Raw genomic sequence first — 27,772 nt, forward strand, 5'->3', positions numbered from 1 at the left:
ACAGTGATTTTGCTTAACTTACTGCTCATGTTCTTTCTTACACAGCACCAGTTTACCCTTACTATTGGCAGCAAACTAATCAAGGTAAACAGCAGACAGAACACCTTTTGATCTAATTAGTTACTACTTAAACTTTCTGTAGTGCTCTTTCCATATAAGCTAGGTAGACACTAGAATAGTACGAGAGATTTGGTACAGAAAAAAAAAGATGCAAAAAGGTCAACTTGCTCTGGACAGACTGCTACATAAGCCATAATTAAAAGCCAAAGATGGAAACAGAATTACTGCGAATTTAGGCACATGTACTCCATACACAGTCTACTTACTTAAGTTGTGCAAAAGTAAGACCAAGAGTAATAATTCAGGAATTGCACACCAGCAATGTCATGATACACAGTCAGGCCTATCTCTACTTACTGCTACTTGGAATGTTTGTGAAGTCAATACTGAACTCATTCTGCTCTTTGATTTTGTCTTTCAAATAACATTTTAAAGCTGGATTAACTTTCAAATCCAGTTCATCACACTCCCCACAATAATTCCTGTCGCATGCCCTAAAGAAAGCTTAAGCTGCTCCGGTGAAAGATATGGTTGCACAGGAACGGCAAGACATGCAGATCTTCATGTAGCACACAAAACCACATCAGTTTTCAGTCAGCATATCTAACAGAAAACAAAGCAAATCAGTAGAAACCAATCTGTGTTTTTAAAGTGAAGTCAATTATCTTCAGACAATGTAATTGAAAAACCATAGTAAGAACATGCCTAGGATCCTACTTGGGATGTAAAAACATACTACATGAATTTGTGCAAGCAAATTCCTTTTAAGACAGTTTCTAAAGAAAAAGAACCACAGAGTTGATGCCTTTTGCAGTTGAAAATTTTCTGGCATATAACCCTTGCAGAATGCTTACCCAGGAAATCACACTCAATGCCTGTTATTTCCAAACTGTTAGGGACGTGGGGGTTTACTGTATCAGATACCAATCACAGAACTTTCATACAAAATGGATGGTGAGGTGATGTTCTCCTGCTACACTGAAAGGAGATTTTTTTTTCAATTCTGAAGATAACTGAATCAAGACCACCAGCTTAATTAAACTTGTTGGTCATTATTAATATGAGTTTTTGTGGTGACCACATCTGGGCCACTAAGGTATAATGAATGGTTACTAAAGCCTGCAGCACGTTTGGTAGCAGCAGTCACTTTAAAAATGCAACAGAACTCGTTGTCTCCTACAGTATCTATCAGCTATTTCAGCTCATACATTTCTTCAGCCTAAAACAGTACGTCATAACATAAGACCTAAGATGCAGTTAGACAGACTAAACCTGGTGGCTACCACCAATACACATAAAACATTACTACTGCTCCTCAATCACCTTGGGCTGCTTAATCACAACACCTGCCTCCAATATACCCACACACCACTACAAAAAAATGTAAGTGAAACTCTTTAATTAGTTTAACTTTTTGTACCAAGTTGCAGCTTAATGTTTACAGAGATAAGACAAAAAAAACCAACCCAAAACACCTCCCCCTTATTTCTGTGCTTTAATTTGCTACACTTGAAGAAAAAAAAAAAAAAAATCCCCTCCAAAAAATTTAAATAGGAGTAAGGAGTTGTGGGTTTGCCTAGTAATTTCCTGGCTACCAGAATCAGCATAAATGAGGGGCAGAACTTCCTATTGTTTTTACCCTGTGTATTCCACTGAGAAACAAAGAAATTTAAACTGTCAAAAGGAAAGTGAATTGACTATAAGTATATGGAGGCATTATTCCTCAACCCAGATAGCAGCAGATTTGGTGAAGTCAGCTAATCTAAATGTGTCCAAAGACAGTACTGTCAAAGCTGGAACAGGTAAATAATAAAGGCAGCCATTTTATCAGACCTGCACACTGGGAAGCAAAAGTGAAAAGAAAAGCGTATACATATTTACATCCAGTCTTCTAGTCAAGCCACTTTAAACTGCATAGTTAGAAGAGAAATTGAGGCAAACGGGGAAAAAAACCAGGAATGATAAGGATCTTCCCTTTACACAATAAAAATATATGAAGTGAAATATTCTTCAGTAAAGAAGTTCTTGATGCTGGTTCTAAGATACCAACTTCAGGTCTTAGAAAAGAGTACTTTGATTATAACTTTAACAATGACAGATACAGAAGAGAATGTCAACATCTGCTAATCCGTCATTTGTTTCTGCTGCACCAAAATAATGTCTACATTAAAAAAACACTCCACTTACCAAGTGCACTTATAGCATCCTCAAAAAGATTTGATCGAGATGTATCACCTGTTGTACTGTAAGATGAAGACAAGTGCAATGGTAATTACAAAACTTTGGAAAACTTCCTGTTTTTCAAAAAAAGCAGCAGCAGCTGTAACTCTAATAGCCCCTTTTGTTTCTAAAAACCAACAAAACTTTCCAAAGAGCTCTCTTTTGGTCTTACAGTGAGACCAGATTTTACAAACTTACAATGCTACCATTTTTAACACAAGGCCAACGTTCCCCCCTACCCCCCAATAGTTTGGCTCTTGCCCATCTGCTCAGGGATTAGCCATCTGCTTGCTTGAATGCTTTAAAGGATGGGAGAACAAGGTGGATTTTCAAAAGCATAGAGCAGTCTCACTAACTGCTTCCCCATAGTCACTAGTTTGACCGCAATAAGGACCCAAGGAGGTCAGTGGCAAGCCCTTATTAAAATCTCAGTATCCTACTTTCCCAGCAATATAAACTGCTAAAACCTGCAATTACTCCACCTCAAGTTATCAAAGCTGTTAAATTACAGGATTAAAGGCTCACCTCCATGAACATCAAGGAACACAGAGGCACACCACCAGGCAGAGGTACCCCAGTTAACTCAGTCAGAGCCAAGGGTGACCCTTTCCTGGCTTCTCCCAGGGCTGCAACTTAAAGCATCAGCCCCTTGGTCTCGGGGTGACACCCCTGATGAGTCAATGGAAGAGGCTCTCCAGGTCTCCTTACAGATCAAGGGCATTATTGCCTACAGGGTGGTGCGACTCATCACGGGGTGCCAGGAAAAAGCATTTGGGTGTTGTGCAAGACTTACTATGGGATATCTAAGGGAAGAACCAAAGGCAGGGAAAGGGAAGCATCAAGGCACCCTGCAGATGAAAAGCATGGGTAAAGAGAGCAAAAAGAGAAAAAGGGCCAGTCACATGTAAACAGCACTTGCCTGGCCATGCCCTACACCTGATCACCAGTCCATCCTGCCTTCTAATTGAATTCAATTTCTAACTGTTTTTCATGCTGCGGGGGTTTGGTGGTGGTGGTGGTGTGTGTCTCTATTCTACACACATGTGTTTGTATGGAAGTCTAAGTGCCCACAACTAGACAGAGAACCATGAGTCACAGGGATCCACACGTCTGTGGAGCCAGCAACTGCAGAGACCAGACACCGTGGAAGTCTCAGTGCCAGCAACTGGAGAAGGGACCAGAGGGTTCCATGTGCCTGGGATGTCAGCAACTGAACAGACTACGGTGCATGCATATTCTGAGTGGATGCATATGTTGGTGTGTGTGTAATCACCAGTGAGCATCAAGTTTGACTACAGTGAGTAGGGCAAGACGCTTGAGAGCCATGTATTGAATGCCTGTAAGTCAGAGTCAGCTGCTGGAGACACTGGAGGGTCTGAGAGAGGCGCTGCTGAAAGACTGTAACATCTGGGGGTCAGCTACTGGTAAGGACACAGGCCTCAACCAGCTAGTGGAGAGACCTGTTTGTGTGTCCATGAATGAGGCAACTGTGAGACCAGGGGATCCAGGGACTAGCTACCAGGTTCAGTGCATGTCTACAGCCAGCTCCTGGATGGATCCTTTGTGTGTGTGTGCGTGTGTATGAGTGCAAAGGGAATCTGAGTATCAGCAACTAGAGCAGTGTTGCAGGGCTCAGGCAGTCACACACCCAGGTACCAAAACCTTGGCAGACTGGGAGATCTAGGAGCCAGCTATCAGAATAGACTGTCTAAGGCCAGCTACTGGAGAAATTCATACTGTTCATTTGTATGTTTGTACATACATATTTTGCACTAGTGGGATTTTGCACTAGTGGGATTTGCCCTAAGTAGCCAGAGGGGAACATGATACGACTGCTGGTGGTGTGTGGTTGCTTGAGTGCTGTTTTTTTTCTGCCTGTGTTTACCTATGCATGTAAGCACATACATATTGTGTGTTTGTACTGGGAATACATGTTCAATCTTGATACTTGATAGACCTGGGGACATGGAGCTGCAGCAGCCTCGCATCTACCAGGCTACCAGAGTCAGCAACTCCTATAAGCAAGTGAATTAATCTGAATCAATTTTCAGAAGATGCCACTAAAATCTAACAAGGCATTTACAGAGATGCATTTTTTTATGTAAGAAAAAACTTATTCCAACAAGGATGCTTCACTAGTATCTATCACTAGTAAGATTTACAACTGAAAAAGATCAAAGGCGAAACAGGATACCAGCTTGTCTGGCCAGGGCTCAATAGACCTTCACCAGCCTTAGTAATTTAACTTCTAAAGCAAATCAGAAACAAGCAGCACTCACTGAAGTCAAGGCAGTGGTGGTAACTACTGTTAAATTATTCTCTTGCTTCCTGTTAAGTATGTACACTGAGGCTCCCTTCTGCAGTTTTACAACACTGTAATCTGTACATGGAAAACCTGGAAAGCACTGTTTCAATATCAAAGATTTAATCTGATCTTTGAACCTACTGGACAAAGTGAGCAGCAAAAACCACCACCCATTAATGTTAAAAAAATCCAAAGTTATTCAACTGATAAATGAAACTTCATTTGTATTCCATTTTAAAAAGACCTCCATTTCTCAAAATTGCAAAATAAGATCATCAATTAGGGTATTTAGTCCAAGAAATTTGTGATGACATTTTCAAGATATTAGGCAATTCCAAGTTTTGTTTTCTTATCACCAAATCAGTATTTGATGGTGCTTAAATACAACCACTTTAAAAATTAATGTCCTGTGCACCAGTATTCACATATATAACACACAAATAATTGAAAAACAGTGTATGAAAAATGAAGACTTGATGCTATGCAGCACTTCAAGGGCCACTGACTTAGAGTTAACAACATTTTTATCCCATGCAGTACTTAAGCAACTTAAAGTGAGCAAAAAAAAGGCCACAGCATACAACAGGTATGAAACCTCTGACTTCCCTTTGATTTTCTGAAAAGTAGAGAACTGAGGTTAAAAGCTATCCCAACTCACACAATGATCTGCAGATGGGCCAAGGAGCATTCAGAACAAGTTAAGTTGTAGCTTTAAGACATCACATGATTAAGAGCAATACTATCTCCTACATTTTGGAAGAAAAATCTCTTTTCAGAAATTAAGAGACTTTTAAGCAATAACGAACTTACAGTTCAAATCTAACCAACATGATTCAAAAAACAATCAGAGGTCTATGAACAGGACAGTCTTTAAGAGCTTTGTGAACAGTAGATCCCCACACAGGTGAATACCCTCAGTCTGAAAAGAAACTTGTGCCACAGTAACTCTGAAATGCCTAACGGGAGCACAACTCCTGTGGCATTTAACTCTCCGCTCCACAGGTTTAGTCCCAAGACCACACTTCCCACAGGAGAAAGTGTAAGTGGAGAGGGGCACTTCTTACCATCAGTAATGTTACACTTGATCCAGAGACTGAAGTTACAGTTAAGAAAGAAGAAAAGTTATGGAGAACAGAGAAAATGATTGGACTAACACTGTAATGGAAAATTCAACTTAAAATCTAAACTAGAAGCAACAGAAATGGACAGGGAAGCCATTTTTGGAGACTCATTCATACCTGTCAGTTGATGGGCTGACAGCAGCTGGTGCCTCAGGTGGGTTTTCTGCTGGCTTCTCTTCTTTAGGAGTACTCACAGGTGCAGATTCACAAGCAACTGCATCTGGTGCTGGTGGTGGAGGGACAGGAGCTGGCACAGGGGCAGCAGCAGGGATTGGTGCAGTGACTGGTGTGGGAGCTGCAGTTGTTGAGCTAATAGTGGTAGTAGCATTTGACGGCTGAGTCGCTCCAGCTGCTGCTTTGGGCTATAGGAGGACAACAGAATTCAGACACAGCACAAAGCTCCTTAAATCCATGCTTTCTATAGTCAACACATTGATTAAGTGCTGTTAAGACCATTTGTGTTTGACATTGCTGCCTCAACATCAAGCATAACATTAAAATCTTGCAAGACATTAAATCTATAATGCCTTTTATTGTGTTTAAACAGGCAACTGATAGTGTCGCTAAAGTACTTATTTGGACACCTAAGCAGTCACACTATTTGAGTATGAAGTGAAATGCAAAGATAAGATCTAATTCTTTATAGACCACAATACTCTAAATGTGAAAACAATCTTGTGTTTTACAAAAGCGCATTTTTCAGAAGAAACTAGAACAGTTGTCAAAAGACATCGGACAAGCACAAAAAGCATAAGGTTTTCTCACCACTCAAATTTGGAAAAAGGTGATAAAGACAGAAATCACATTTCATTATGAATGCTATTTGCTGGAAAATGAGATGCTAAAAATTTAAACTTAACCTGCAACAAGCTTTAATTATGCACTCTTTACATTCAAAGCACTACATAAATAACACTTCACATACCTGAGCACCAAAAATCCAGCAGAGTCAAGGACTATGAAATCTACAGCAACAAATTTAGAGTGCGTAATACTTGCCTGTAATTGTGATTTAACCTTCACATCTCTAATGGAAACATGAATTTTGCTTGGATGCAGTATTAATCCCATTATATAGAAATCACACTTCTCAGAATGAAACTTCCAGCTAAGGTACAGAATGACGTTTTTGAAACCTGCATCACTGTAGTCCCTTACCCACGAGAATATCCTTAAGGATTGACAAGACTGACCCCATCTCTACCTTACCAAGAAAAATAGTTGAACTTAACAAAACGCAATTACTTATTCAAGGTGAATCACTTTCAGACAACGTTTTCTTAAACTAGGAAAAATTTATTTCCTCCTTTTGTCTGAAAGGAAAGGAGAGCTTGAGAATTAATAGCTTCCAACATGACAGGCACAATAAAGAACATTTTAAGAAGCATTCAGAGAAAAACACTGGAACACATCTGAGCATCAGACAAAGCTAGCGGTTGTGCTTAAGTGACAGGGCATGTCTTACCCAGAAAAGAATCAAGGAAAGGGAAACTGAGCTTAAAGACTTAGCAAAAAGACCATAATACTGAATAAATGCCCAACTCCGAAACACAGGTCCTTTAATATAAGAAGGTACTGCATTTAACAGTTCTTCATGGAGGTCTGTGTTCCTTCTTTTATAAACAAAATGAAAGCTGTAGTCTGAAATCCCATCTGCACCAGTTTTCTTGTACTGATAAATGCCTCTTCTCCAGGCAAACCGCAGAGTAGAACGCTGTTTGTTCAGGAAGACAGCCGTAACAGTTAGATTCAAACAGAGAATCTAATGAGCCAATACCAGATAGAAGTGAAGGGCAACTGATATATGTTTTCTTTGTCAGAAGGAGGACCTCTAACTCCAAAATTCACTTCGTATCTCAAGACAGAGATGAAGCCAGTTTTATTAAGATCCCAAGGGTCTGGAATGCCTAGAAAATCAATGGCTTGATTGCCAGCAGCAACCTGGTGACTGGTTAAGAGGAGAGATTCTTCAAATACATGTCACAGTCATTCCCTTTAATTTGCCACTGCAGTCATTCAAAACTCACAGGTTTGTTGATTGGCATATGTATCCTTTCTCTACTGGTTTAAGCTGTTGAGCCTGACAAAAGAAACAGCCATGAGTTTTGAAAAGCAGCATGGCAAGACTGGAAGAGTTCTGTACAGAGGACTTAGTAATAAACTATTTAGGTTCCCTTCCTCCTTTTAATAGTATCACTGGAAAAACAACACAGAGAGACAAGAAAGAAGAAATAGTAAAATCAGCCACTGGCAAGTTTTTTCTTTGATGTAAACATTGAGCACAGAACAGCAACAACAATCAGCATAGGCAAACTAGGATTGTGAAGCAGTATTTTGTATCTATTCACACAAGCATTTATTTTTACCATTGACCAAAACTTTCACATGATCAAATTCCACTGGTTTTAAGGATAGGCATATACAATCACTCATCACATGAAAAAAAGTAATGAAATGAATGCAATTTCCTTTTCAAAAATAAGGACTACTCACTTTTGTCACCATAACCACCACAAAGTTCTTCTCATCTATTTTGTATTCTTTAAGAGCAGTATCATCATTAAGGATTTTACCTGGCAAATTAAATAGATACAAATTAAGAAGTTATTTAAGAGATCATTAGATCATCTTGGGACTCCCTCATATAAACGCAGTTCCAAAAAACCCCACAAAAACACATTTCATGAAGATTTATAAACATTAATAACCCTACAAAACCAGTTTTGGCTATTAAGCTTTGGCAGTAGAGCTGCAAGTAATTTTCCTCCTATGATGTCCACAGTACTAGTTAGCTTGAAGGCTGTTGCCATAAGTGTGGAAGACACTTCAAATCATTTAAAACAGAAGCATTAAATCTAGAGAAAGATTTACTGGACCTGTAACACAGATACAAGTAATGTAGAGGAAAGGCTTTAGCATACAATAAGCTTAACTGAGTAACTTATGCCTGCTCACACACTCTAGACACAGTAAGAAAATTCCTTCCTGCTTATCTTCTATTTGCTCTTCAGATGTAGTAAACTATCTACAGTTCCCTGCCACAGACTAAGTTTATCTGCATTAGATAAGTTTGTGACTTTGCAACTTTAAAAATTTGTTCTTAAAAGGCTAAAGCATTAGAAAAAGCTAGAATCATTCTATATCCTGCAACCTTGACAGAAGGATATATAAAAAAAAAAGATCAGACAAAACCAGAAACATTGGTTTGTTATACTACCACTTTTGTTGTTTCATAAGCAGAGATGGCACTATGGCAAAGTACTATGTCTCATGTCTACAAGAACTCAGAAACACATTAAACCACACAGACTTTTTTCTTTTAGGATAAGCTGATTTAGATGCATTACCAAAAATCAGAAAATTAAGTCTGTATTTCAGTGAGTTTTATAGCACCTACTTCTACTACAAAACTTTTCAGGAAATATTTTTCGATTTTAATTGATTCGTTTTCTGAAGATGTGCCAAAGACTGTTTCGCTATTCAAGAGGAAAATACACATTTTTGTAATGATTCTCACTGATAGCGGAATACCCCACCTAACTGTAACTAGCAGGACACATCCTTATCCTGATGATTGCAAGGAAATCAAGCAATGCATGTGCATTATGGCACTCAGAACACAAATGAGGTGGCACTGTCCTCCTCTCTACTGCTTCCACCTATCTTGCAAGTCAAATACTCAGGAACGTATTATATGTACTGCAGTTGTAGTAGTAATACCCAAGTCAGATGGTGCAGCATCTAACTCAGAACCTACACAGGCTTACTTACAATTTTCTGGGCTATAGGCACTTTGGGGAAGGAGCTTGCACAATGTATATATGCAGACATCCTATCTTCTCAGCACACAACCCTCTCAGGGTTTTTAGACTTTACCCTATTGTAAATGACAACACAACAGATCTACCTCACTGTTGGTCAGCATAACCTTTTTTAAAAAAAAAGTGCAACCATTGTTAATAACAAATGGTATACTTTTAATCAGGTTCAGTTGGGATATCACTCTGCCTTACCAAACTATGAAAATTCTAAAGCTCATTTTAATCAAAGTAAAAATGTCATCAGTACAACCTTGTTGTCTTTCTTGTCCAAGAAAAAAATACAAATCAATCCTTGGATGTTTTTCTATTCTAAATCTTATTCCCTACATTTCTTACTGCTTGTGAGGATTATACAATGCTGCAGATAAATTCTGGCTTCTGAAAATACTGAAGTCACATCATATGATCTTACAAAACCCTTGATTTTTTTTTAATCACAAAAACATAATATTAAGTGTGTCATGCAATTACATGTATTGCACAAGGCCTTCTACCCTGTTCATATTTCTTTATTATACATGTGACTTTACTTTCATGTTCCTTGATGTGCATTCCTTTCATTGAAGTACAAGGAACACAGAACTTGCTAAGAAACATAGTCCTAAGGAGTCCGTACAAACACAGAGAGACTCACAACTTCTCTGCCATTAGCATCTTTCTATTGTGATCAGTGGCTTTAGCTTACTAGCTTATTAGAAGTGGAAAACCAATACTGTTTACAAAGCAGTACACTGAAGAAATAAGACGACCACTAAAGTTTCTTTCAAGCATCATTTGAGAGGAAAAAGCACTAGAGGGGGTACTAGAATATAACTTTTTAAGTTCTGACAAGAAGTGAGAACAAACAACTGCATCTGTGTATCAGTGCCAGAATGGACCAGCCAGGAAGAAAACAGTAAAAAAATACTGCCAAAAAAATTTGAACTGTATCAGCTCAAATAAAGTAATTTCATGTCTTTATCTGACATTAGCCTGCTTTTTGCTAGCACATAATACATGTTTCTAATGACAGAGCTTAAAAGTATTGAAAGTACCTTTCTATAGCAAGGATTTGGTGGTGGGTTTCTTTTGTTAATACAAAAGAAATAATCTGATTTTTAATTCTCTGAGGTATATACAGGAACACTTCAGCTATACACAGCATAAGCCGAACAAAAGAAAAGAGTTAACCCAGAAGATGAGATGTGATCTGCTTATATCTTGATTTCTTGTAACAAAAGCTATTTCTACTTCGTACCCCACCTAGGACTAAAGCTGTTAGGATATAATGCTGTAAGAGCAGAGATAACAACAGACACGTATGTACTAAAACCTGAAAAAATCCGATTCAAAATTAAGAGTCCCCTTTGACAATGCTGTTTGTTGTTGGTTTTGTGTTTGGTGGGGGGTTTTTTAACCTGTTTGCATTTCAGTGTTTATAATCTTTAGAACACTTAACATTCACAGTAAAGTCAAAGAACAACATAAAAAATAAGGTAGATTCCGGTACAGTATCTTCAGAATATCCATTACCTGCATAAATTAATTTCTGGCCAGCTACTGGAAAAGCATCTTTCCCCCTTTCTGATTCAATCTTCTCTTTCAGTGCCTTCACCTAAAGCACAGAAACAGTCTTAATGAAAAAAAAAACAAACGAAGTTTCACAATACAAACCCAATTAAGTACACTTTGTTCTAAGTTTTAAATACTAAAAAGTAGTTTTAAGTCATATCTTGATTATGTCGAATACATGTCTTCCAAAGATGTCACTGTAACCACTTGCAGAGCAATGTGTTCCCGTCCCAAATAATCTCCCATGCTCAAGCAAATTAGGTAAGTAATTTCTCCATGAGAAGTCTTTAAGTATGAGTTTACAACATAGTGAATAATTGAGAAATTTGGGGAAAAATGCTTTTATCTACTGACCCACTTCCCCTCCCTCTTCTTTCTCTGAATGCAGGGGGTACACATGCTATACACAGCTGATGGTTTTCTTCATCATAACAACTCTTTGGGGAATGCCTGGGTTTATTTGGTAAGGTCACTATGCCATTCGATTTAACTCACTGGAATGACTTGAAGCCTTGATATGCAAAGACTTGTGCAAACTGTCCAGCTGTTCATTTTATAGAAGTACTTTTCAACTCCTTCCCCTCCCCCGTAATTTTTGGAGCTCTGCATAGCAATTTTAAGCCTACACATGAAAGTATTTTGCCTTATTTACTTGCTTACACAGACCACTGACATACAGTCCGGACTTTCAGAGCATCACATGCAATAGCTCAAAAGACACTGTGTTAGTTGCTATGTTATCAGAATGCCTGTATTCTCCAGAAAGACTGCATAACGCTATCCTGAGGAGATAAAGGATTTCTGTATTGGTACGTTTGAAATCATCTTTTAAGACAAACTGCCTGCATACAAATATTCATTCTTGCTCCCTAACAGACACTCACAATATGTGTAAAACAAAGACAACCAATCTGTTATGAATTTATTACTACAAACTAACACCATCTTCTAAAGTTTTTTTTTTTCCTGAATATTCATAAGGTTTTTTCATGAAACGCTGCAATGGAGATGCATATACCTAGCTACTTAACCAGCTAAGCACATGAAAATGTTGACAGCTTAATCAGATGGGCGGGCAACTATTTGTGCCGCAAGTAGCTGCAACATTACCATTTTTTTGTGAATTTTTAAAGCTGTAGCTCATTGTCAGGGTTCCTTGAGTAGTAAATACACTGAAACAGTATTTTCAGGTGGTAAATGGTAAATATTTACTGTGAAGCTGACCTTTGTGATTCTTGCCATAATTAAAATCTGTCATCCACTTGACATTGCCAGTCACGCTTCCTGGCTTCATTTTATTCTTCTGTTAACAACGTCTTGGACCCTTGTGTAATGTTTCCCCTTTTCCTTCACCAGTCCCCTCACTTCTCCCTCTTCCTCTCAGATTTTATTTCCATGTTTCTTTATCAGTCTCTTTACCAGGCTAATCCATTCAGTTTGGATGTTTAGCCCAAAACAGATGAACCAAACTTTAATGCTCACAACGGAGCTGCATCTTCTCAGCAGTTCACATAAAAAGGACTATTTGTTTTACCAGGCTTCATGACCCAGCAAAGGAGGTCTGCAGAATCAAACCTCTTCTCTAAGCTTACACCTGATGTACGTGATTAAATCACTAGCCACACAAGAATACAGAACACAACATATGATTTCCCTCTGTGGGACTACACTGAAACAGGAAGCCAACTCTTTTTTTCCTCAGCAGACAGAGGAAGGATGCTCTTGGTATTCTTAATATACACACAATCCCAGCACCTGCCAAAAGCTTTAGAATCAGTCTCCAGCCAGCCAGTTGCTTTTCCACAGCAAAACTAACAGCAGGTCACTGCCATCCATAAGTCTTCAAGCAGGGTCAAACCATTACTCATTTTAGCAATTTACTGATAGGATCATCGCCCTCATGCACTTACTTTACAAAAGTCTGTTCTATCCCTGGATTTACATCTATTTTAGAAGAGCATTTCCTTGAAAACTAAAAATCTAATTTGTGAATTCCTCCCAAATTATTATTTAAGGCTGGAAGTCATTCACAACTGAACAGTCTTCTTAGGCCACAGATAAGCCATCAAGCAGTTCTTCCTGAACCTTCAAGTATTAGATACTTTGGGCAATTCCAGTTAAGTGTCCTGCACCCACTATGGCAAATTAAGCACCCACTAGGGCAAATTAACACACTGCTTACCTATTCATATATTTATGCACTTGTACTAATCACTGAAAGATGTCTCAAAGCTGCTTCTTTCATTCACAGTCACCATATTTGTCACAGAATTGTAACAAATATTGTAATGTGATCAGTAGATATAATCTGCTTTGAGGGAGAAAATTAAGGCTTGTTTCATGTCCACTGTACTTGATCAAGCTACTGGTTTCAAATGCCTGCTTTGTCTTCCTCATATTTTAGTGTTTTGAGTTTTATTCCAGACTAGTGTCTTTTTCCTACAAGGAACAAACCCAAAATCTGTTCTCTCAAATAATAATGTCTGAACAGCTAATGTGGTAGTTTAGGTCAGGACACACTAAACGCATGTTAATTACTACACAGTAATTGGATCCATGCGAAAGATTTAAGGTATTTACTGTAGTAAAATACTGCCAGTAAAATTCCAACGATCCATTTGCCTTTGCTGTCCACCTCGTGTACAGTGCTTCTTCATACAACAAGGTGAGGTCACTACAAGTGACCTAGGGCACTGCCCTCTTCCAAAACCTTCTGCATAAGTCTGTCACAAATGACAGGGCTATGCTTTCATTCTTTTGGCAGGTGGCACTCCTCTCCTGACATAGCCAAACTGCAGTTTACACTACAGGGCCAAGGGAATTGAGAAAAAATGTGTTAGTAATTATGATGGCTGAACAGCAAGCAGTATTCATTGAATCATAGAACAGTTTGGGTTAGAAGGGACATTTAAAGGTCATCTAGTCCAATACGCCTGCAATGAGCAGGGACAGCTTTAATTACATCAGGTTGCTCAGAGCTCCATCCAACCTGACTTTGAATGTTTCTAGGGATGGGCCATCTACAAACTCTCCCAGCAACCTGTTCCAGTGTTTCATCACCCTCATCATAAGACCTTTCTTCCTTGTAACTAGTCTGAATCTACGCTCTTTTAGCTTAAAACCATTACCCCTTGTCCTGTCACAACAGACCTTGCTAAAATGATTGTCGCATCTTTCCTATAGGCCCCCCTTAAGTACTGGAAGTCTGCAATAAGGTCTGCCCGCAGCCTTCTCTTCTCCAGGCTGAAAACCCCCAACTCGCTCAGCCTTTATTCACAGGAGAGGTGCTCCAGCCCTCGGATCATTTTTGTGACCCTCCTCTGGGACAACAGTTCCATGTCCTTCTTGGGCTGAGGGCATCAGAGCTAGACGCAGTAGTCCAGGTGAGGTCTCACCAGAGTGGAATAAAGAGGGAGAATCACCTCCCTCGACCTGCTGGCCACACTTCTTTCAATGCAGCCCAGGATACGGTTGGCTTTCTGGGCTGCAAGTGCACATTGTTGGCTCATGTCCAGCTTTTCATCCACCAGGACCCCCAAGCCCTTCTCCACAGGGCTGCTCTCAATCTCTTCATCCTCCAGCCTGTATCGATACTGGGGGTTGCCCCAACCCAGGTGCAGGACCTTGCATTTGGCCTTGCTGAACATCATGAACCTCTCCAACTTGTCCAGGTCCCTTTGGATGACATCTCATCGCTGTGGCGTGTCAACTGTACCACTCAGCTTGGTGTTGTCTCCAGACTTGCTGAGGGTGCGTTCAATCCCACTCTCTATGTCATTGATGAAGAAATTAAACAGCACTGGGCCCAGTACAGACCGCTGAGGGATGCCACTTGTCACTGGTCTCGATTTGGACAACGAGCCGTTGACCACTACTCTCTCAATGCAACCATCCAACAAATTCCTTATCCACCAAACAGGCCACCCACCAAATCTGTATCTCCCCAATTTAGAGAGAAGGATGTTGTGGGGGACCATGTCAAAGGCCTTACAGAAATCCAGAGAGATGACATCTGTACCTCTTCCCTTGTCCACTGATGCAGTCACTCTTTCATAGAAGACCACTAGGTTAGGCAGGCAGGACTTGCCCTTGGTGAAGCCCTGCTGGCTGTCTCGAATCACCTCCCTGTCTTCCATGTGCTTTAGAATAGCTTCTAGGAGGATCTGTTCCATGATCTTCCCAGGCACAGAGGTGAGGCTGACAGGTTGGTAGTTCCCATGGGCCTCCTTTCTACCCTTTTTAAAAATGGGCACAATGTTTCCCTTCTTCCAATCCACAAGGGACTTCACCTGACTGCCATGACTTTTCAAATATTACGGAGAGTGGCTTGGCAACTACCTCAGCCAATTTCCTCAGGACTCTGGGATGCATCTCATCAGGTCCCATAGACTTGTGTACATTGAGGTTCTTCAGGTGGTCTCAAACCTGATCTTCCCTTACAGTGGGAGGGGCTTTACCCCCCTGGTCCCCACCTTGCAGTCCATCGACTCGGGAGGGGTGAGGAGAGAGGTTGCCAGTGAAGACTGAGGCAAAAAGTTGTTGAGTACCTCAGCCTTCTCCTCATCTGTTGATACTAGGTCGGCATTCTTGTTCATCAGGGGGATACGCTTTCTTTAACCTTCCTTTTCTGGCTGACATACCTGTAGATGCCCTTCTTGTTATTCTTTACATCTTTGCATCCCTTGCCAAATTCAGCTGCAGCTATGCCTTGGCCTTCCTGACCCCATCCCTACACAACTGGGCAGTGTCTGTGTACTCTTCCCAGGATACCTGTCCCTGCTTCCATTGCCTGTGCAGCTCCCTCTTGCTCTTTAGTTTGACCAGCATGCCTTGACTCAGCCATGCTGGGCTCTTCCTTTCCTTGCCTGAATTCTTACACCTGGGGATTGAGAGTTCTTGCGCTCTATGGAAAGCATCCTTAAAGATCTGCCAGCTCTGTTCTGCTCCCTTGTCCCTGAGGGCAGTTTCCCAGGGGATCCTATTGACTAACTCCTTGAAGAGCTGGAATTTTGCTTTCCTGGGTTCAGGGTCCTGGCTTTACCCTTCGCCTGACCCATATCCCTCAGGAGTGTGAACTCCATCAACACATGATCACTGCAGCCCAGGCTGCCTCCACAGTCTTGACGTCACCAATGAGCTCACTTGCATTGGTTACCATCAGGTCCAGTATTGCATCCCCTCGGGTAGGGGTGTCTATTACCTGGCTTAAGAAGTTCTCCTCAGTGCATTCTAGGAATCTCCTTGATTTCTCAGAATAAAAAAGAAATATGTAACATCAGATACATCCAATTTAACAGTAATGTGCTAGTGGCATAAGATTGCCTCTTGTGGTTCTAGCTGGAATGACTGAAGACTTAGCACCCACCAAGAAGAAGATACCTGTGCACTTAATTCTACCAACAGAAAAGAATACATAAGAGTGCTCCCTAAACAACCTGTGTGTCATCAGACACAGTAGTCTGAACCACCTTCATTTAGATTTAAACTATTTTTAAAAAAAAGAGAGAGAGAATCCCTCTCACTGCTCTTCAGAAAGGTAGCTGCATCTTCCAGCTAGTGGTACAGTGAGCTGCTGAAAAGAGCAAGATCCTGAACTTGGTCTCTAGCAAATTAGGTCACTGAGAATCTAGACTTCAGCATCACCATCAGTTCAGGGTTTTTAAGCGAAAATTAATTTTGGGAAAGCACACCCAGCACATTGATCTGTCAAACTTAGAAAGCAGGTCTAAGATAAACAGTCAACCTCTGCATCCACAACATGGCATATTTTTCTCAAAAATACAGATCCATAAACCAAACCTCCAGGCTACCTAGCTTTATTCCACCTGATCAGAGTTCAAAATATATTTCAGTCCTCAGAGAATCCCATTTTTCTTCTGCCCTAATAAACTTCTCAGCAGAATAAAGGGAACCCATACTTTATGACAAAACCTTTAAGAATGATCATCGATTCATCTGCAAACACTTACCCTAAAGATTCAAAAACAGCACACGTACACACTACAGCGGCCAACTTACAAGACAATTTTCTTCTGCCCCCTATGAATTTAGATGCGAAACTCTCCCTACTATTTCCAGACTGTACTGAACACAGTGTCCTCAAGAATAGAAGCCATGCAATGTTTCATTAAGAGTCAGAGCTGATCAACTCCTACCTGAAAAACTGAGGTCTTCCAAATAAATACCAGTCCCTAACTGCATACCAGCTGGACATCCTTAAAAACGGGTTACACAGATCTGCCAGCGCTAAGTTGCCCAGTTGTTCCATACAGTTATTTTAGCCAGCTAAGCAAGCAGGGCATTATGGGTTCCATCTAGGCAAGTAGTTCCCACAGCTCAGTACATTCAGCAAACTCTCTCCCTCCCCTCTCACACACCAATTTCCATTTCTCCTACCTTATACAGTATGCTAAAACAGAAGAGGAAAAAATCATTTGAGTCAAAAACATGTTTCACAATTCCTAATAAAAAAAGTGAACAGTGTATTTCCATCAATTTTAATTTATAATTACATAGGCTGTACAACACAGGCAAGATAAATTTCTGAATTTCTTGAGATCCTTACAGAAACTGACAATAAAACTGCAAAGGGCCCCTTCTGATATAAAGACACACACCTGCCTCCCACATCACAATCTTCTTCAGGAATTTCATTCAGCTTCACCTAAAGACAAGTATGGTTGTTTGCTACATCTTCTACTGCAAGGCTGCTACAAAGTTTATTCTGATGTTGGATGCCTTTTCCTAATTTCCATCCCAAATTACTTCACAGACTATTAATACTCATTTGTTCTTATGCCTATGTTATAATTCAAGCATGAATAGCCTTCCCACCTCCCATGGTGCTTACCACTGTAAAATATTTATACAGCACTATGAAATCTTTCTCCCAGCTTGTGAGCTAAGCTAGCCAGGGTCCTTTAGTCCCCTTTCACGTGGGAGTCTCAGTCTTCCGTATCCTCCTAGCACCTCCTTCCTCCACGTGCTCTGGTGGAAATTCATTCCCCTTGGGAACAGGTGGCCAGCACACATGTAGTAGAGTGGCATCACTACTCTTACTGGAAGTTCCAGGATCTATGAGCTTCAGGGCTTCATCTTTAGTGAATCCAACTCAATCCATGCTGCTCATTTGACAGCCATTTCCAAAAGACTGGCCTCCAATCAGGAAGCTGAGTACAAATGTTAAACTTTGTGTTCTTCAATTCCATTATGTCTCTATTTATTTGTACTCAAAATCATCAAATTCTTATCAAATTAATAAAAGGACTATGAAGAGATGGATCCCAAGACTAACTTGTGAAGACCTTTACTACCAACCTACTTAGAGTTGAACTGTTTTCTTTTTGAGAAGAAACTCCGAGCAGGGTTTTTTTTTTAAATCTACCTTATAATTCTCTACCAATCTCCATCTCTTCTGTAATAGACTAACATGTTTCTCCCACACTTTGGGAAAAGTCATCGTTTAGACAAGGACGAAAGCTTTCAGTCCAAAGGGCTTTACCTCTCTTCTTCTTCCCTGAGGGAGGACATGATAGTCTAAACGCTTATGTTTAGAATTTAGGCTTAATATTCCCAAGTTTTCCCTCCCACTGTCCTTGAAAACATATTTACCACACATTATACTGCCATATAGACACTGCTCAAAGTCAGGTGAGGATGATACAGTTGTATCAGACAATAAACCAGCTAATGAAGCAACAAACTGACCAGTGCAACAGGTTTTACTACCCTTAATCAAACTCCACTATCAGCAACAGATTAATGGCATATATTGTGCCTACTATTGAAATGTCCAGAAGATAAGAAACTACTTAGCTCATAAGTAAATGCTTTACTGATAAGAATGCATTTTGTTCTAGCTACTTCCTTCTAGAAACAATAAAAGCAGATTTTGCTGGCACAAACCTACATTCACAGCAATCTCTTGTATCGTCTTCCTAAACAGGACACTCATATTTAGTCAGCAGACCACCTCAACAGCTGCATGAACAGATTACTGCCCTACTTTGGGTCTCAAAGGCATAACAGATACAGTAATTGAGAAGAACCATAGGAGAGGAGGAGTCTTGTGAGTCCAGTCAGGTTTATGATGTTAGTAAGTGACTGGGGAAAAAACCATTTGTACTGAACTAAACAAGGCATTTAAAATTATTCCAATATTTAAAAACAGCCTCACAGAGAGTCTAAAGCATTAATGAACGTCTGCATTTACTATTTGCATTTACTGTGCTGAAGTTTGTACACAAAGAAAGCAGCAGCATGGTCTGGAAGATAAATAGTCTGGAATTGGCAAGGTACAAATCCGCATTTAGCTCTGACATTTACTTCCTGAGCAATTACGTCTGCCTTTCTAATTTGCTCTCCAAATTGAGCTCATCTACACCTAGGTGATCAGTCTAGTAGTTGCTGTTATACATTGCCCAGAGATCAACAAATTTAATTTCTGATCTCAAAGTTGGCCTCTACACACTTCTATCCTGCATTTCAAAATTGATCTAAGCCCTGTTTAAAAGAGGAGACACTAGGGTCAGTTTTCTGATGTTAAACAGTGACTAAGAGAGCTGCATACATGCAGCTTTGTACTAAGACATGAACACATAGATTTCAACATGAAGCAGAGCTTTAATCAACAGAAAAAAAAAGCTCACCTATCTGCACCTTTCAAAAAAAAGCAGAAAGTTGTGGCTGTTGACAGCTCTGAGTGCTTCCTATGAACTCACAAGGGCTTATTTTAAGGAGAAAGCTTACATTCTCTGAGTGGTGACTCAGATTGCATGGTCATGTTGATTAGCACAAACCACCCTCTAGTACCTTTAAGCAGACAATTTTTACAACAAGAATATTCTCCACAAACTGATTTACAATGAATGTAAAAGCAATATAGTGGTTTGAGTATGAACAAAATTGACAAGACATTTTAAATAATTAGACACTTAAAAAAAAAAAACCAACAAAACCTTTCCCAATACTGCATACTGACAAACCAGTTGGAGGCGTAAAACAAGTTTAATTCAGATGTGCATTAATGGACTTCATTTAGATAACCAAATAAAAAAACCCCAAGTTAGAAATACAAGGTGTGAAGCTCAGACATTCAAGTTGGGGGAACGAGGATAAGGATTTCAGCCCCAGTACTGTTCCCTTCTCTAAGCTTAACATGCCCCCGATACAAAAACACAGGGAGTAAGAGAGACAGGGGGAACTAGGCTCAGTTAGCCTTTAGAACACACTCCAACTCAGTATGTTTACAGCAGTCACAATCCCTTTCCTATTCCATGTTCATTCGATGCTCCCTGCAGGGCAGCATGCAGAGGAGAGCCACTGAGGCCTCCTGTCTGGCCTTTACAGGGCCTAGCTAAGACATGCTGCACTTCATCTTATCCTGTAAAATAAAAAGTGATTTGTTTCAGTGAGTCCACTCCATCTAAGTATCCTGTCTGGAACAGTGACCAAAGATACAAACCTTGGTGGGAGAAGACACTGGCAGACCTATTCTTCAGTCCTGTAGTTTACATAGCCCTATAAATTTCCATTCAGGAAAGTATTTTCCTGTGTTTCAGAAATACAATGAAAATACTTTCAAAAGGTTTGCCAATAAACATGCCCTTGTATGAACAAGGGCAGCAATGAGACTACAGACAGTAGCATGGTCATCTGCTCATATTATTCGTTAATTAACATGTACTCTCCACTTCCCATAACTTCCAAAGGGAACACCTTCCAGCCTGTTGTTACCTGTATCAAGGACAGACATCTTTGCTTAGCAATTGTCATGGCTTAACCCCAGCTGGCAACTAAGCACCACACAGCTGCTGGCTCCCCCTCCCCGGTGGGATGGGGGAGAGAATCAGAAAAAAAAGCAAAACCCAGGGGCTGAGATAAAGAGAAAGTAATAGTAATAATACTAACAACAAAAGAATATACAAAAGAAGTCATGCACAATGCAACTGCTTACCACCCGCTGACTGATGCCCAGCCTGTCCCTGAGCAGCGATTGCTGCCCCCTTGCCAACTCCCCCCAGTTTATATACTCAGTATGACATCATATGGTATGGAATACCCCTTTGGTCAGTTTGGGTCAGCTGTCCTGGCTGTGCCCCCTCCCAGCTTTTTGTCCACCTGGTTGAGCATGGGAAGCTGAAAAGTCCTTGACTAGTGTAAGCACTACTTCGCAACAACTAAAAACACCAGTGTGTTATCAGCATTATTCTCATACTAAATCCAAAACACAGCACTATGCCAGCTACTAGGAAGAAAATTAACTCTATCCCATCTGAAACCAGGACACCAATCATACCTGCAAAACAGACTTTAAATATAAGACACAATTATGTACAGAGCTATCCATAACTGCATACAACCTGTATATTTAACTTCTCAACCGTCCATCTTGGGAATGGTGGTCCAAGAAAGTCTGGGTTCTTGAGAAATACAGGACATCATATTGACAAATTATTAAAAGTACAAAGGTTACTTTTTCTTGCTGACAGCTAAACTGGGTAAGAACATTCCAAATAAAACAGCTGTAAAATTATAGTCGTAGAGCCAATGCATTTGAAAAATGGCTACCATGTAAAAACATATCCTAATATGAATAAAATCAGTTGTATTCATAATTTATGCTATCTTAAACTCTCCTTTATTCAATTTTAAAGAATGTGTCATCCTTCCCAAAGTTCTTTGGAAATTGTATTAGAACGCTCAGTAGAATTTAGGGAAAATATTCCTGAATATGTGAAAGCCTGGCCTTCTTCAGCCAAGAATCAGAGTAACTTCCCTTGCTTGAAAATTCTTACTCTGGCCAGGAAACAGGGAAAAAGACTAGCTACCAAAGAAAAGCACTAGCAAAAAAACCCAGGCAGTTAATGAAATAAACATGAATTATCAGGAAACATAACTTCTGACACTCTCATTCTTGTAATCTCCGAAGCCACCATTTTTGCAGAGTCAGCTATCAAACCTCAAGCAGCAAGTACAGGCCCTTCGCATTCACACCCCCTCTGACTGTGCAAGTGCATACACTCACCAACAAAATCCTAGGAGATGCAAGAGCAACTTAACAATCCTCTACAACAGAAAGATACCTGCTGTAAAATCAAAGAAGAATTAGAGAACAATATCAGGGACTTGAGACATCTTAAAGGCATCTTTAACCTAGAAGGATATTTCTGGATTTTGAAGAGAATCATGAGAGCACTCTTCCTCTAACCACTAAGATTATAAACTCCCAAGGAAATATAAAAACAATACTCTTATCAGCAACTGTTGCAGGATTAACCTACACTGAAACACACACAGGAAGGTTGTCAGAGTGTGTTCATACTTCCTCACAGGTTACAAGCCTCAGAGTCAGATTTTACTATTTCATCCAGCAATATTTTCTGGCTCTTGCAGAACTGTTTCTACAGTTAATTCTTATGGCAAATACAACAAACTACAAATTCAGCAAAACTAAAATGACCAAAATGAAATCTACTACTCCTATATCTTCTTATATCACCAAAACAAAACCCCAAAGGAAATCGCTTTCTTGTAAGATACGTGTACTACTATTTACAATTCGTTCACTTACATATTGAATTGTGTTAACCCTTATTCTTCAGTAATGCTGCTAGATCACAAAATGTTCTTGCAACAGAAGCCCGCGGTTTACCAGGAGAGCTTTAAGGAATATGATTGGTATCTTTCACAACAACCCATTATTTGTTTCCATGCATCTTTCCTAGCCCCAGACAGAACAAGAATTGATGCAAAGTATGCTTTAAAATTACATAGGCTTTCAATACTCATCTTTTTTAGTAGACGCTTTAGCATAGCTCTCCATATACCAAACAGATACAAACAGATGTAACTAATAAAATTTTATGGGTTCACAAATCATACTCTATCCATTCAGATAATTCAGAAATTTATCACTGCACTCTCTTTAGAGAATTAAAGCAGCTTGTCATTTTATCATAGACACCTCTGCCCTGGTTTCAGCTTGTATAGTGTTAATTTTCTTCCTAGTAGCTGGAAGTGCTGTGTTTTGGATTTAGTATGAGAATAATGCTGATAACACACTGATGTTTTAGTTGTTGCTAAGTAGTGCTTACACTAGTCAAGGACATTTCAGCTTCCCATGCTTTGCCAGGTGCACAAGAAGCTGGGAGGGGGCACAGCCAGGACAGCTGATCCAAACCGGCCAAAGGGGTATTCCATACCATATGATGTCATGCTGAGTATATAAACTGCGGGGAGTTGGCCAGGGGGAAGTGGTCGCTGCTCGGGGACAGACTGGGCACCAGTTGGTGGGTGGTGAGTGGTTGCATCACTTGTTTGTCCTGGGTTTTGTTTCTCTCTCTCATTGTTTTCATTACAAATTATTAGCTTTCTTATATTGCAATTCTTAAACTGTTCTTATCTCAACCCACAAGTTTTCTTACTTTCGCTCCTCTGATTCTCTGCCCCATCCCACTGGTGGGGGGGGCGAGCAAGCGGCTGTGTGTTCCTTGGTTGCTGACTGGGGCTAAACCACAATAACCCCCCATGCACATATTAAAAAGCATCTCCCTTTTATGTGCCACCTCATTGGTGTTACAAAGCCAAAATGTTTTTATACCACCTACAAATCAGAAAATACAAATTCTTTGCTATGACATTATCTTTTGAAAGATAAGAGTAGTATCTCTTTTTCCTTCCAGTATACCTGTTTTATCCAGAAAAATGAAATACATACTAAATCTCACTTTTGCCTTATTACATACCCTTTGGATCTTGCTTCATTTTTGCTGGAGCACACTCCCCACACATTTAATACATCTTCGGTTAGTATCTAGCCGAAATTTCTAAACTTAAAAACCGGGAGCTTCCAGCACCAAAGGGGTATAACGTTAGCATCCAAAAATCCCCATACACGTTTCATAATAAAGCATAAATATATCAAGGATCCACCAGCACATACAGAACTGCAAACTTCCACAACGAGTGTCCTGTTGACATGGTGTTAAACAAGCAGGCATATCCTGGGTGTTCAAACATTGTGGCAGAACAGTGAGATGTGAAAGCCCATATTATGTGCCACAGAGACTGCGGCCAAAGACTACTGACATCTGAATATTCCTTGCACTGCTCTGCATTTTGACAACTGGGTTTTTAGGTTAACAGCACAGGGAAGCTGAAAAAGAAACAGGACGGACTTACCTTCAACTGGTATTCCACTTTCAAAGAAAGTTAAGAATGTTTGTTGAGGTTTTTTTAAAAGTCCGTTTCATGTCTACAGAAGAAGCACTAGATTTAGAAGCCTACAATGTCATCACTGTCACCTCAGGCAAGAGATGTGGCTACACAGGTCTGCATCAGTTTCCAACAAGGCTTATTATTTGCTCCTAACACAATGCTTAACATATTTACTCTCTCACAGACAGTCAACAAACACAAGAAGCAGCCTGTGTAGATAAATGCACACTCTCATTTACCCTGGTTAAGTCTGAATGATCAAGTACTGCGCTGCTCAGAACAATAGAATGATTACAACAGGTAAATCTACCCTTCTGCAAAGCACAAGTACAACATTGATTCCTATGCACTCCAGAGGTTTTTCTCCCAAAACTTAACAAAAACAGCCATGCCTGCAAAAATTTCTCCATTTGATAGTATGCCTTCTCAAATAACAGGGCTGAAGGCTAAATATTTTCAACTTTTTTAGTCAGTCAAAATATTTGACAGTCTTCATCCAGCATTTTCATCAACAAGCATACTCCATGCTTCAAGTCTAATTTTTATTCAGTCAAAATACTCAGTGGGCCAATACTTTAAAAACACAACTAAACAAAAACTAAAGTCATATTATTAAAAGCATGTTTTGAACTTTAAAATTTAACTGTCTGATTAATCAGGGAAAAAAATTAGTTGCTTGTGTAAAAGCTGTAACAAGTCTAATTAGTTACTATGAAGTGTGTTGCTTCAAATTCTCACTGGAAGGTTTGTTTAAATATTCCTTACTATTAATGACAGCTTTCAGTTACAAGCATGAACTCTTGTTAGAACACTACCTTGCACTGTTGCATCAAGCCTCTTCAGATTAATTTTGTATTGAGAATAAGGGGAGAAATTGCTGGAATCAGAAACCAATTTTAGAGGAGCAGAATCGAGTATTAGAGCAACTAGTTTCCTGGCCCTGTCACAACTGATTTTTGGCCTTGTCACAGTATGGGGCACAGCTCCAAGTAAACAAGCCTACCTCTAGCAGCAAAACACACACCTATAGTTCAAAGACCAAAAGTAATGTTTCCTGAACTCCAGAAAATGGACATGTTTGTTTCAAGATGTTAAATAATCAAAAAAACCAGCGCACTTAGCTAAAGTTATTATTTTTCAAAATCAGACGGAGAACTTTCAAACTTATACTTGTGAAACAATTGCTTAACAGATGACACTCTGAAGCATTTTCCAATTTGAATAGATTTGGTTTCTAACTGAAGGCTCAAGACTGTTCTCCTTATTAAGTTCTACAATGTACAACACTTTCATCAAGAATTTCTTCATAATTTTCCAAAAAGTAAACCAAGGAAATTTAAATACATTTTTCACCTCCACACCTCTACAGATAATAAGATCAAGGCTGCACCCTGCTCACTTTAAAACAAAGTCCTCCTCAAACCCTACCCACATTTCCCCTATCTTACCACCCATTTCTAGCCAAAATCTGAACACTCAGGAGCAGCATTCTTGTTTCAGGTACCAAGCTACTGTAGCAACTACATTTATAAACATAAAGTGCAGTCTAATTTCCCCTAATCCAACTTCTGGCTAATGCATTTTGCTGTCTCATACGCTTGGTAAGGGTTCTGACTGGCAACATTCCTTCAGTCCTCTCCTTGATTTTATATCCCAGGACCTTACTGAATACAGAGAACAGGAAAAAAGATTAGAGAGCTTTTCTCATTAACAAGTAAAGACTAATGTTTTAAATCCTTGAAGGTTTCTAACACATGCTTCAGCTAGACATTTGCCATCTCCCTCTGCCACACTGTTCAACCAAATGAACTCTTAGTCTGACTTTAACTGTCGTCCTTTATTTTTCTTGAGATGGAAGTGGAAGATGGTAAACCAACAGACTTTATAAAAGCAGATGCAATGTTCCACAGTTTCCAGAGTTTCAGTACCCAGATGTCACGTGAAAAGCTGCTGCAGACACACCTTCAGACACTAAACTCCCCCAATCTTTCAAAAGAAGGCCACAAGGATGTCTGGACTCAGCTATCAGAGGCAACCATCCATGTCCAGGCAAGTGACAAGGCAACTTCCAACCCTGCAAACTCACTTAGGGCCCTTCCTTTCAACTCAGAACACTGTATCTGCCCAAGGATTTTTCAGCAGACTCCCATGTGCCAACAGAAAACATTCACCTGCAAACAAAAAGCATCCTTCCTGCCCCCCCCAGTCTTGTAAGTACAGAGATACACAGTCACTGCAGGCTGGCAATAAGGGCGACTATTATAAAACCCAACACACACCCAAATGCCTGCTCTGCAGGACACCCACATTCACCTTACAGCCGTTAGCAGAATCTCACATGCACTCTCTCACCTCATAAGTGCAGATTAATCACAGCAGCTCACGCTGTGGGCAAAACAATAAAGCCTCCCTGCAATCGCCCACCTTCATCAAACACAGTATACACTCGCCTAAGTGTATAGGGATGCATCTCAGAGCAGAGATTCATGAGCTCCTCTCCAGCGCACACTCCTGCAGAGAAGAGCCCTACAAGACTCCCGACATTTCCTTTCTAGGCGGGAATCTGTGGAGAGCGAGCACCGCATTTTCCTTCTGCTGCACAACCTCCCCCACAAGAGGTCATGACCCACTCCCAGTACTCCCTATATAAAACAGCAGAGACTACTCCTATTGCCCCACTACCCACTAATCCACGGGTGTGGGCACGTAACATTCCTGAGAGGAAGAAAAACTTCAGCTTCCTATAGTCCTCTTGCTCCTCTCCTCCAGAGTACAACAGGAGCTATTCTCCTTTCCACCTTCTGGGCATTCTTCTCCAAAATAACGAGAAAGGCCCACCCGCTGGGGGACTGGCCGCAACAGCCCCTTTCCTCCAACTATGGAAAGTCACTCTCACCCAGCAGCAGACCCCTCCGCACCCCGAGGAAGAGGAGTCACCCCGCGACCGCCCGACCCCCCCCGCAAAGGGGCCCACATCACCCCCGTCCCCCCTACGCTGAAGGGGCCCGCTCCTCTACCCCACGGTGGAGCTCACTCCGCCCCTCCGGCCAGCCCCGGCCCCCCCCCGCACTCCCAAATTCCTCACGGGCGGTCACCGCACCACCCCCACACAACCCCAGGCCCTCACGGAGGCTCCGGCGCCCCCCCCCCCCTTCCCCGGCGGAGGGACCCGTCCTCCCCCCTCCCCCCCCCGGCTCTCCCCACGGCCGCGGCCCGGGCCACGCTCTCTCCTCCGGGAAGGGAGAGCGAGGCCTGAGCCCGGGAGGGGACGGAGCGCGGCCCTCCCACCGCCTCCCGGCCCCGCACCGTCTCCTCGGGGTCGATGTCGATCCGGAAGGTCTGCTGCTGCAGCGTTTTCAGCGTGATCTGCATGGCGGCGGCTACAGGCCGCCCGTCGCGGTCGCGCTCCTGCCCCCGCGTCCCCCGCAGCGCAGCGGGACAGGCGGGGAAGAGCAGAGGGAGGAGAGGGGAGAAGA

At 40.9% G+C, this 27,772-nt stretch overlaps 1 protein-coding gene across 2 annotated transcripts in view; it reads right to left on the bottom strand.

The window, feature by feature from the left end:
* Positions 1–27,723, bottom strand: part of RAD23B (RAD23 nucleotide excision repair protein B) — a 39,156-nt gene extending 11,433 nt beyond the window's left edge. The window contains exons 1-5 of one of the 2 annotated variants that reach the window (XM_075725930.1): positions 27,603–27,723; positions 11,040–11,121; positions 8,200–8,279; positions 5,824–6,068; positions 2,248–2,303 (exon numbers count right to left, since the gene is read on the bottom strand). In XM_075725930.1, the coding sequence (XP_075582045.1) occupies positions 2,248–2,303; positions 5,824–6,068; positions 8,200–8,279; positions 11,040–11,121; positions 27,603–27,668 (529 nt within the window). In that variant the 5' untranslated portion in view covers positions 27,669–27,723. Of the gene's footprint in view, positions 1–2,247; positions 2,304–5,823; positions 6,069–7,733; positions 7,781–8,199; positions 8,280–11,039; positions 11,122–27,602 lie in introns of those variants that run through there. The other variant, XM_075725931.1, reaches the window with a different exon arrangement.
* Positions 27,724–27,772: the final 49 nt, after the last annotated feature.

Source organism: Pelecanus crispus, chromosome Z (assembly GCF_030463565.1).
Source record: "Pelecanus crispus isolate bPelCri1 chromosome Z, bPelCri1.pri, whole genome shotgun sequence".
NCBI classification, from domain to species: Eukaryota; Metazoa; Chordata; class Aves; order Pelecaniformes; family Pelecanidae; genus Pelecanus; species Pelecanus crispus.